We start from the raw sequence: 12,840 nt of genomic DNA, 5'->3' as shown, positions 1-12,840 counted from the left end.
TTAAATATGTACTCTAACAGAGTAAAAATACATCAAAACTCTCATTTTAACTGTCTCAGGTCACCTGCTGAGGCTCTAATTTGTTTACTAATCACCTACTATGTGTGTGGAACATGCCAGATACAAATACTGTATCCTGCTGCAGGCTCCAAATGGCACCAGGCACAAGGCTGAAGCTGCACCTGGGAGCAGCCTGTGACACCTAATGGAGGGGTATGGTACCTTGGGTCCATTCCTTGCATCACTATCTCGTCCTGCTTGCACTCCATCATGTCATTTGTAAACATAGCGTGGAAGTACGGGATAGAGGCTGCTAAGACGATCCGGTGAGCACTGAATTTGTGGTCCCCAATCTGTGGGCAAAAGTAAAAACAAAGATAGAGACTGAGGAATGCAAACACAAAGACCCAACCTGCCCCTTCCACAGCTTAACCCTCTGTCCATGGGGATGGTACCGGAGGCATCCCACTACACGACAGCCAAGGCTTAGCATGGAGACCCATCAAGAATGTAAACAATATTTTAATGAGGTATTAAAATGGTTAAAAAATGTAAGCCTGAAAGCCTTGAGCAGTAATTTTTACTTATATGGTGGGCTTTGCTGCACCCCTCCCAACTCCCACATCAACTCAAAGACCTGGTTTCTCTAACACTTTGTCCTGATCCCAGTTTTATTAGAAGGCAGATGAAACAGACAAACTGGCCAAGAACCCTGGAGTTCCTGCAGTAGGTTCCTCAGAAAGAGTAAATAGCTAGTGACAGGAAAAGATGAGGAGAAACAAGACCAAACTTGAATAGGGGGTACCTGCGGGAATCAGGACAGAGCAAGTGTCATGGGCACAAATGTTGGGGGTCCTTGGGTACCAACCAGGCTGTGGTAGACCACAAGGAGCCCAGAGTTCCTCTTGGGAAAATGACCCTGGTAGCAGCCAGCTGGAGGCGGCTGATGTGGACTGGCGGGTGCTCTGTGTGGCCCACAGGGCTCAGGACCATGGTCCTCATAGTGACAGAGGCAAACTCTCCAATTTGTGTTGAATCCTCACTGACTGACGCATCTTTAGCCTGGCGAGATCTATAAAGTGATTTCCACCCATCTGCCAAAAGGATATTCCCTTTCTAAGCTTTGCCATTTATAGCTCCAAGCCACATAAGCATCTCCACTGAAGAACATCCCACTCTTCAGAAAGAGCAAAACAGTCCTGCTTTTCCTTCACCCGAGATCCATATTAGTGAGGTGCAAGAGCATCTCACTAATCGATGCTCATCTGTTCGCGTCACATTTATGCAAGGATTCTAGCTCAGGCTGTCACTATGCTCTCTTTTTCAATGACCTTTAGTTTATTACCTGTGAACTATCCTTCAAGATCACACACACAATCTTCCAAATACCAAAAGATCCTTATCAGATTCAGATTCTCTGAGTTCCTCATATAATTCTAGGTGTTCCTCTACAACTGGGGTTGGGGACATTAAATGGCTGTGTGCTTTGGGGGAGTTTTCATAATTTAAAAACATCACAGTAATACATACAAATATTTCTTAAAGTTCCATAAGGCTTTATGATGAAAATCAGCAGTTTCTGCCTCGCCATTTCCTGCTCCCAGGGGCAACTATTCCAGTATTTATTTCTACCTAAGTAATGTGCCTATTACTTCTTGATTTTCACTTTTAGTTATTACTTGTGGTTGTCAGTCCAAATAACCCCCAATGACCTCTGCCTCCTGATAGTCACACTCTTGTGCAGTCCCTTCCCACAATGTCTCAAGGTTGGTCTGTGACTGACAAAATATAGCAGTGATGATAATGGTATGTCACGTTCAAGGCTACGTCATAAAAGGCACTTACTGTCAATATCCTCTCACCATCTCTCCTGGTCCCTTGCTCCCAAGAAAGCCAGGTAACCACTCATCGCGAGGAGAGGTGCCTTTGAGGAGGGGCTGAGGCCTCCTCCTGTGGCAACCTGAGGGAGCCCCAGTCTGTGCCTGGACTGTACCCTACGAGAGGTCTCTAAGCTGCTTCTGAATTCCTGACCCACAAAAACTGAGATAAGAAATAAATGTTATTTTAAGTCACTAAGTTTAGGGGTGATTTGTTATTCAGCAAAAGGTAGCTATTACATTATCTATTTAATTCTTTTGACGGAAAGTTAAGATTTTGTTTCTTTACAATCTACTCCAGTTACTCTATCTTTCAGTATAATTATCGTCAAATTCTGGTTAAATTAACAGTTACATTATTAGGACTACATGAATATTATTTATAGACAAGCCATGGTATATATACTATGATTACATTTCATTTGTTGTATAATTTTTATTTTCCCTGGAGATAATAAAAAAAGAGTAAAACTCCTTTTAATATGTTCAGTCGGGTACCCTGTCAGTTTGCTCTTGAGACATCCCTACGGGAAACCCTGTCCTGGGAATTCCTTTCGTCTCACTTACACTGGAACCCCGTTTCCTGGATCCCATTTAGTCTTCTTCCTTATTTATTCCTTTGTCCTGGTGGACAGCATCTTCTAGTAGAGCTTCCTAAGAAAGGGTCCACTGTAAACTGTTTTCACTCACAGCACTTCTGAAACCATACGTGTGGGTTTTTTTTTTTTTTTTCTTCATACAAACTAATTTTCCAACTCTCCACACCAGCGGTGTCCTACGACTTAAATCTGGCACTGACTAGGCTGTTAGAGTAGACACCACAGGTTAAGGGCTCAGTCCCACAAACTGGACCTGCTTTAGGTGCCAACTGCAAGTCTGGGCCACTCATACCTCTGACTGATGGGCTAGAGTTGGTGGTGAAGGGGAGGGTTGCCTTACAACCCCACCTCAGCTTTCATCATTTGCTAGAATGGTTCACAGAACTCAGGGAAAAGTTTACTTACTCTTACTGGCTTATTACAAAGGATACTACTATAAAGGATACAAAAGAACAGCCATGACGAGGTACACAGGGCAAGGTCTGGAAGGGTCCCAAGTATAGAAGCTTCTGTCGCCATGGAATTGGGGTATGCCACCCTCCCTACACGCAGATACGTTCATTGACTTGGAAAGTCTCCAAACTCCACTGCTTAGGAAGTTTATGGAGGTTCTATTATGAAAGCATGACTGATCAAATTATCGGTCATGGGTGATTAGCTCCCCTGAGGTCAAGGGATGGGGCTGAAAGTTCCAATCTCTAATCACATGGTTGGTTCTTCTGGCAACCAAACCCCATCTTGAAGCTATCTAGGTGCCCAGAGTTACCTCATTAGCATAAACTCAGGTATGGTTGATTGTTCCTCTCACTCCTACTACTCAGAAAATTCCAAGGGTTTTTAGAAGCTCTTGTGTCAGGAACTAGGAACAAAAACCAAAAATTATAACAAAAGATGCTCTTTTCACCCCTACTACTCAGGAAATTACAAGAATTTTAAGAGCTCTGTGCCAAGTAACCAGGAACAAAGACCAAATAGATATTTCTTCTTATATCACAATATTACAGAGCATATATACAATATGTCTGAAAATGTCTTCATTATCCTTAAACTTGGGTGGTAGTTTAGCTGACTATAAAATTCTAAGTTTTAGGGGAATGTTTTTTTTCTGTCAGAATTTTGAGGGTCCAATATCTTCCAGGTTGTTGCTCTTAGAAATCTAATGCCATTTTGAATAGTAACCCTAAATATGTGACTGTTCTTTCTAGAAGCCTTTAAGCCTTTCTCTTTATTCTCAGAGTTCTGAAATCTCACAAGGTTTGTACTCTGGTGTTCGTTTTCTTTCACTGTATCACTCTAGACATTATTTCAGTTCTGGAAATACCTTTTCGTATACTTCTTTGATAATTTCCTCCTCTCTATACTCTATTTTTTCTCTAAATTTCCATTAGTCAGGTGTTGGTCCTATTGGAATGATACTCAGTTCTCCCCTATTTTCCATATCTGTCATTTGGTTATCTTCCAGGAATCTATTTCAACTTTATCTTCCAATATTTCTGTGCTGTAGCTTTTTACACTGGCTATCATATTTTTAATTTCCAAGAGGTCTTTTTTGTTTGCTAAAGGTTCCTTTTTCTATTTTGAAAGAATCTTGTTCCTCTTTCATGAATGCAATATTTTCTCTACTCTTTCTCAAGATATGAATAGTTAAAGTTTCTTCTCTTCCTCCTCCGTGCTTTAACTGTTTACTCTGAGTTTTTTCTCTTCCATTTGTTTTGGTCTCTGTCTTTTATGTTAGAGGCTTATCTTTAAATGTCTCGTGATGCTTGGTTATCTGCTTATACTTTTAGAAGCTATTTGAAAGCTCTGTGTGGGGACTAGGCTTGTCAACTTGTGGAATTTGCGTAAGGGTGATCAGGCAAGAATCTGACATTTTATTGAGGACTCTCAGAAGTAGTATCTTTAGAACTTTTTCTCTGGGGCTAATTTTATCAGAAAGATCTTCCCATCTCTTACAAGGGAGTGCCTGCCTACAGAAATTCTGGAAAGTGGGAGAGAGAATGATCCTACCACTCAATATTTAAAACTTTGTCTCCAAGCCCTCATTTTCAGTTTTGCTCCGTATTTCATTCCTTCTTCTATGTTTGGTATGCCTCTGGTTCAATATCGAACACTGAAACTCCTGTCTCCAGAGAGTAGGGGAGGGACTATAGGCATCTGATTGGTTTTCACACAGACTTTCAACTAATCTTCCTTTTTTCAGTATTTGGTTTCTTCAGTTCTGGAGCTATTCCGGGGTTCTGCATTACAAATCCCCTTTCTTCTTAGTCTCTTCCCCTAGCAGGTACTTTCAGTTCCTCCAGCCCACTGAGTTTATCACACGTGCTTTTAACCTTCAATATTCCATTATCTCTTATTTGCTGAGATCTCTTCTCCCACTTACTATCATTTTAATGAGATTACAGGAGGAAATGGAAGTTAAAATGCATGTTCGATTTGCTGTTAAACTTCTATGCATTTATTTTTCATCTCGAAAGTAAAAAGAAGACAAAAGAACAAGCGGTATGTGCATGAACTGGGTGACCTGGTTTCCCAAAAAAGCTCAGCTAAAAAGAAGACAGGCCTATCTTGGGATATGCTAGTCAGATTGCATTTGAATTCTGTGTTTGGTTAAGGGGAAAAATAAATTTGTCTTTAGAAGAGGGAGACCAAGATGGGAAAGGATCTGGAAGCTACATCTCATGAGGAATAGCTAAAGGATAGTTAGTCTGAAAACTAATTTGGGGGTTAGGGCACAACGGTCATCCTCAAATCCTAGAAGGGCTATCGCACCGATCAGGGCAGATCTAGATAAGTTACGGGGACGCAGATTTTAGTTCATCATAAAGAATAAGAGCCTATCACCTAAGAATGTCTGGGGGAGCCCTTCACTGGTTCTAAAACTATTAAGGGACCTTCTAATTCTACAATCCAGAGATATTACACTTTTGTGAAAAGCTTTAAAAAAAACCCAAATACTCTCATTTGTAATCTCAGTTTTAAAAATGTCCTCATAGCAACTCTCTGCATTAAGTAGCTACTATAAATTCTATTTTATAGATGAAGAAAACAAGATTTAGAAGTTGAGTGACTTGCCCAAAAGTTAAGTAGCTATTATGTGAAAAAGAAGGGATTATGCTTGAGTTGTTTACCAGTGAAGTTTGAGAGGGCTCAGTAAATAACACACTTCCTCCGGGTCAAATTCTCAGCCAACTGAGAAATTTTAAAAAATAAAAAGTAAAAACCTACACACATGACAAAATTATAGAGAGTATTCAAATACACACAAGAGAATAAAAGTAAAACAGGAAATCTGAATCAGAGTGGTGGACTATATCAACATCAAGATCCCAGTTGTGATCTTGTACTATACATAGCGCTGCAAGATATCACCACTGTGGGAAACTGGGAAAGGATACACAGTACCTCTGATTTCTTATAACTGCACGGGAATCTACAATTATCTCAAACTAAAAAGCTCATTCTAAAAAAATGTGCAAAGCAAATGGGAAATCAAAATATTCTTTTATTACTGGTAAATCTAATATTGTAAGCTATGGCTTATATAGGAGGACAAGTGTGTTCTCTATGTTAACATCTTGAATTACAGAGGCCAACGCAAGGGCCACTTTCTCCACTGATCCGTGACTACGTCCTGTTGCCTCAAATCCCCCCTCTTCCCCATGCCTAAGGTGGCAAAGAAATGTGAACAGGCATAACAGAATTTAGAAAAAAAAATGCAGTAAGCAACATGTAATTGGTTGGTCATAAAAGTTTAGGCTATTTGGCACACATGCCTACCTTTAATCACATTTTGCTCTACCTACTTCTGAGACAATACCTACTATAATCATGAAGTATTATCGATGAAATGGAATCAAATAGTAAATATAAAGTATTGAGAAGAGCCAGGTTTGAAGTGCAGGATAGGATCGAAGGATAGAAATGAATCTATGTTGTAATGAAACGCTCTGGACTAAAAAAGCTAAACTCATGAGCACACATGGAAGCTGCCTCGGCTGGATCGGAGTGTTAGGTCTCTGGGCACACAACAAACTCCGAGTACCATGCTCGCACTACCACTTAATCAGCACGTGTACCACCAGCACCGGCCACTTAACCGCTGTGGGATGATTTGCAATGATGAGCATCTACCAAACAAATTAGGGGCAATCGCAGGATTTCCTAGGTGCATACTACACCTCCAAATGTGCTTCTAAGAAAAAAAAAATCAATTCAAACTGGAAAGCCCAAACCACTTCCACTAAAATTGCAGCAAAGACTCAGCACTCATGCCGCTTGGCTTCTACAAAGAGTGGATACAGAACCTCCTGAGCAGAGGTTCCGTTTATGATCTAACGACTGAAACTGAAAGATTCCTGCTTGCTTAAGGGGTTCCTCCATGCTGCTTTTATTATTAAGCCCCGGTAACTTTAATACGTGTTAACAGTTTTGTTTGGAAAATTAAGAGCTAATGGAGTTACTTTAAAGGGAGGAAGATTAGGTTCTAAAAGTCAATGCACATGTGTTGCAACTCCACTGTACTTGGTTTTTAAAATCATGAACAAACTACTCCTTTGGTAAATGTTAAAAATCAAAGTGGCTTCCGTGATTCAGATATACAGATATGGAAAGGAAAGTAACGTGAAAGAAGCTGGAAAAGGAGACAGGGCGCTCCAAACTTCCGCATTTGACTTTAAGAGTGTCAGGAAACCAGGGAATAGTACAAAGCGAGGATCTCCGAGTTGATCAGGCCACTCCGTGCAGGCAGAGCAGGAACTGGAAGTGCCGTTCACTTAGATCAGGAAGGGCAGAGAAGGGCTAGGCTGTGGGCAGAAGAGTGAGTCAAGTTTCAGACAAGCTGACACTGACGCTTGGGAGACATCCAAACGGAGGTGCTATGAAGGAAGTGGACGAGTACGTCTGGAGCACAGCGATGAGTCTAGGCTCAACCGACACTTTTGGATGTCACTGGTGTGAAGACAAAAAAGACATCAGTAAGGGAGAGCTCAGAGTGTGATGAGGGCGTAAGACAGCCCTGAGGAAGTTTGACGTTTAAACAGCACCCAGTAGAGGACGCATCTGCAAAGGAGACAGAGAAGGAAAGTACAGAAAGGAAGAGGGAAATAAGAGAAGCGGCGGGGAGGAGGGGGTGTCTGGAGGTAGAGAGGGCAGGGGCAGGGGCGGTGCACACTGCCGCCAGACAGGCCTTCCCAGCTTATGAAACGAAATCGTCCCTATCCACCCGAATCCTCAAGGTGTACGAGGATGGTTGACATGAATGTCATCTGACCAAGTCACCTGCGGCACTCTGCATTCCTGAAGTTTCTGTGGGAGGAAGTGTTTGTTGTCTTGTACAGACCAAAGTGATGCGGCCGCCAGTCGCGGGTCTTGTTTGGAGGGATGAATCTGTGATTTGTCCCAGCCTGGCCACCAACTGGATATTACTCAAAGGCACATTCGCAAACCTGACAGAGGTGAGCCGTGATGGTCAAGAGATGAATAAACAAATGACTGCGTGGATGGGCTTGGAGTGGACTGGAGCTATTTAGCTTTTTCTGAGAGGGCCTCAGAATGGCAACGCTGGCCTCATTAAATTAGGTGATATACAAGACATATGAAACACCCAGCAGTGCCAGGCACTTACTGGAGATTTAACAAAAGTTTTTGTTACACCCAGCTTAAAGTGACAGCCATAAAACACTGAGATCTTCACAAGTTCAGTCTGATTAACAGAACCTTGGTCAAGAGATGAAAGCTATGAATTTCAGGGCCAGCTCTACTATAGACATAGACAAGCTGCCCAATTTTACTATGCTTCAGGTTTCCAGGCTGGAATACAAGACTTCACTTATGGGAGCATGGAAAGGAAGACAGTAAAAAAAATTGAGATTCTCAAGAGAAGCACTATAAATACTGGTAAACATTACTGCAACCACTCCATTAGACAATATTAGAAAGTACAGCGCAGCATTAAAGGTCAAAATACTTGCCAATATCTTTATCTGTGCGCACCCCAGGGGGAACGGCAAGGACGAGTCACATGGTACATACAAACTGTGCCAGCTGCCAAGCCAGGTGATGACCCAAGCAAATCTCTTCCCCCTCACTGAGCCTCAGTTTCTTCATCAGCAAACAAGGGGCTTTAACTGGGTGGGATTTCTCAACAGCTAGTTAGTTAACAGCAGTGGCCTTACATGGATTCAGTTGAGCTTTCTTTTTGACCTTGATGACATCCACGTACACTTGAAAAGTAACTGGATACACATTTCGCAGATACCATTATCTGGCCTACAGAGAGGTGCACGTGGATGAGGGCCCCTTGCAATAACTGCAGAACCCCCATGGACCACGAACCCCTCACCTGATGTGCTCTGATGTCCCTCCTGGTTAGCAGAGACTAAGACTATAACTAAGCAAAAGGAACCAGAAGCCTCGAGCACCGCTGCATCTACCTAAGTTCCAACTTGTTTTAACACACACATGTACCCATACCTTCCCATATTCTTCCTTGGAAAGCCTGAGAAACTTTCCATTCCCAGCCCTGCCCTGGTGATATCTCTAGATCAACAGGGATAGTGTAGCATGACACCACAAATCTTACTCCCTGTCACAGGCAGGTGTGGCTCAACAACCAGCTGCTTATTCAAGCAGGAAAAGCAGCAGGGCAAAATCTGAGCTGGGAGTAATCTCAGACGGGTGTTCCTAAAGAAAGCAAAAGATATGCCCAGAACAGATTTCTTTTTGATGGGAAACATTTTGATACTACTGCTCCTACCTTCAAGGAGCTCACAGCTAACATAAATAAAACAGTAAGTGACAGTTAAGCGCCCACCCTGTGCAGACGGATTACCCTTGGGATCAGTGGGGTTTAAGACTAAGCTTTTAGGCAGTCACAAGAGAGGCTGAAAGTACTTAAGTAGCAATCCATAATTTCACTGAGGCACAAATTTGAATCACAAAGGGTATAAAGCTGGTATGTGAGAATGAGTCTACAAAATGACATCGTAGTAGGCATGGATTAATCTCTAAAATTCCTTTAGGCTATAAAGCCAATAATTATAAATTCTTTAAGAGACACAGCATATCATGCTAGATTAGAACAGGTACTCTGGGCTCAAACCTAGGGTCTGCCATTTATTAGCTGTGTGATTCTGGGCTGGCTAGTTAACCTTTATGGGCTTCAATTTACACATTTGCAAAATGAGGTAAATAGTATCCCCCTCATGGGGTTATTGTGAGGATTAAATTAACATCTACAAGGCATTTAAAACAGTGCATGGCACATATGAAGTGCTGTTAATTGCATAACTGCTTGTTAAATAAATACATAAATGTCCTCAAATTTAGAACTTTATAGAAGTTATTTTTAAGACCTTTAGAGGAAGGGGTCAGCAAACTATGGTCTATGGGCCAAAATCTGGACTGCCTCTTGTTTTAGTGCAGCCCATGAGCTAAGTGTAGTTTTTATATTTTTATATGGTTGAAAAAGAAATCCAAAGAAGACTACTTTTCATGGCATGGGAAATTATATGAAATCCAAATTACGGTGTCCACATATAAAGTTTTATTGAACACAGACATGCTCATACAATGGCAAAACTGAGTAGCAGTGACTGTGACGATTAGCCCACAAAACTAAAAATATTCACTATCTGCCCCTTGATAAAAAAAATTTGCTGACCTCTGCTTTAGAGTCACAGGGAACAAATATGAACTCTTCTAGAAAGGAGAAGATGCTGATCACTTATTTAAGACTCCCCCACACCCCAGCCCACATCACACTCGAGTTTCTGCTGGTATTCATAGACTCCCTTTGCTGAACTAGTATGAACTGTCCACTCTTTGCGGAATTCAACGCTGAGATAAAGTGTCTTTTACAAAATGCTTGCTCCTTTTGAAAAGGAAATGAGCTAAAGCCTGAAACAGAGGCATTCAAACTGGAGCCACTAATGGCCTGTATGGGCCTGCCACAACCAATGTGCCTTTTTTTCTAAAACTTCAGTTTCTTAACCATAGTTAAACAATTATTATCCTTCTCCAATCCCTGCTTCTGCCCATGGAGTGTAAATGCTAATTAGCCTCTGTAACTAATGCAGCCTTGTCCATCAGAAACACAGGAGGTGGGCTGCATGGAGACTCCTTGAAGTATCTGCCTTCCTACCTCAGGTATCAACCAATCCTCCACCTTACTCAGCAACCACCAAGCACAAGGCCAGCTCAGCCCAGCTCACCGCCCCTGACCAAAATCTTATTCAGATGTCAGATGAGTAAGGCTAGGCCATGCAGAGACGTGAAGCCTCAGGCTCAAGCACTGAACTTCTCTGTTTTTACCTACTCTAGTGGACTTCAAACTCCTTGAGGGTAGTTAATAGCTCAGTAAATATTCACTGAAATCAAAATACCAACTCTATCCTCAATAGCAGCCCAGAAAATCAACAAATCGCTATGAAATAAATTAACCCTGTGGAAATGACAGCAGTTTCACTAAAGGCTGTTGTCAAAATGGACTGCAGGTTCTGTTGGTTAAATTTAGAAAAAAAAAATATTGGAGACTGAGCAGGAGGCGCTGTGATTTTTCTACTCCTCTCCTTCAAATTTTTCTTAAATATATAAATAGGTAACAGTAAACTTTTAAATAACCATAACACTTGAAGGCTGTTACAATAACAATCTATTATTATTTACCAATTACTAACTATATATTTCTATATAGCTATCTAACATAGATTTAGCCATTAACTATATATAAATGTTATAATAATATATTATCAATTATCTATAATATTATGATGATGATCTAGTAAACTATTTTGGGATACCTGAAGGTTAAGAGAAAACACCTGTGGCTTTAACACATGTCGCTACAAAACTTCCGAAAGCATGACTATCTACGATTCTATCTCATGTCAGCTCTGTCCAGTGCTCCTGATCTCCTTCTGGGAACTTCCCGTATCTTCATTCCAACCACACTATAGAACATGTGACCTCAGCCTTACCAATTAAGCCTCAGGACTTTTCGCAGGAAAAAGAAAGAAGCAATCTCTCTGGAGTAGCAAGGAGCCATCAGATGCTCTATCACGCTCCATGTGAGATAAACCAACTCCATAAGAGGAGCGTGCTGGACTGAGAGCGAGTGTCTTGGCAGCATTTCAGTCCCCCCAGGCCCATCATCAACCCTGTCTTTTCTCCAGTTTGATTACATGAGCTTATATGTGATTGGTCTTGCTGAGGCCAGTTCTGCCATTAGGAGCCAGAGTTCTGAGCACTGCAGTCCAGAGAAAGCCCTGGGGGAATTCAGGAAAGAGAAACATTCCTTCCTGGCCTCAGGAGATGGGCTGTAACTAGAAGTGGCTTCAGTTCTGACTGGACCCTTGCAGTGCCTCGAGCCCCCATTCTGCTCACCAGTCAGGTCTTAAAGGACCCCATCTGTAAAAACACTGTGGTGATGGCACCCAGTACAGGTATCAAAGGCATAGGCAGACAGTTTTACTAACTGGGAACGCTGTAGGGCACGTGGAAATGGTCAAAGGTATCTTCTGCATGGATGACCATTTGTTGGATTCCTAGCAGTTTACTTTCTTGGAAAAGCTTTCATTACTTTGGTTAGGGATAACCAAACCTGCCATCTGAATCCCCTTCGTAACTCTGCGGTATGTGACCTGCCTGAGGTCAGAAAGATGGAAACAAGGGCCACTTAGTCCCTTCTCGGTAAGTCTGGGAAGGAGATTCTGAAGTGATGCTCCTCCTTGCCCACAGCTCCACCTTCCTTTTCTCGTGCCATAATGATATCATGATCGTGTTAAGAGTCCTGTAACTAATAAGGAAATTGAATTTGTAATTTAAAAACTCCCCAAAAGGAGATCTCCAGGCTGAAATGGTTTCATGAGAAATTCAACCGAATATTTAAAAAAATTAATATCAACTTTAAACAATCTCTTTCAGAAAAGAGAAGAGGAGGGGACAACTCCTAATTCATATTATGAAGCCAGTATTAGCCTAATACCAAAACTAGACAAAGACAGTGCAAATAAAACTATAGACCAATACTCCTCACGAACATGGATGCAGAGATTCTGAACAAAATATTATCAAATAGAATTCAGCAACGTATAAAAAGAATTATACACCGTGACCAAGTAGGATTTATTCCAGGGATCCAAAGCAGGTTCAATATTTAAAAAACCAGTCAATGTAATCCATCATATTAACAGGCTAAATAAAAAAAAAAAGAAGTCACACAATCCTCTCAATTGATATAGAAAAAGCCTTTGACAAAATTCAACACTGATTCATGCTAAATACTCTCAAAACACTAGGAACATAGGGGAATTTCCTCAACTTGATAAAGAACATCTACGAAAAAATCTCTAGCTAACATCATATTT

General features: G+C 41.4%; 1 protein-coding gene across 3 annotated transcripts in view; it reads right to left on the bottom strand.

The window, feature by feature from the left end:
• KLHL18 (kelch like family member 18) overlaps positions 1–12,840 on the bottom strand; it is a 52,012-nt gene that overhangs the window by 20,812 nt on the left and 18,360 nt on the right. For all 3 annotated transcript variants that reach the window (XM_011375325.2, XM_011375326.2, XM_011375327.2), the window contains one exon: positions 223–353. In XM_011375325.2, the coding sequence (XP_011373627.1) occupies positions 223–353 (131 nt within the window). The remainder of the gene's footprint in view (positions 1–222; positions 354–12,840) is intronic.

The sequence above is a fragment of the Pteropus vampyrus genome, unplaced genomic scaffold (genome assembly GCF_000151845.1).
Source record: "Pteropus vampyrus isolate Shadow unplaced genomic scaffold, Pvam_2.0 Scaffold271, whole genome shotgun sequence".
Taxonomy (NCBI): Eukaryota; Metazoa; Chordata; class Mammalia; order Chiroptera; family Pteropodidae; genus Pteropus; species Pteropus vampyrus.
Note: the sequence above shows the minus strand (reverse complement) of the source record. Positions and strands in the feature narration are given on the sequence as shown.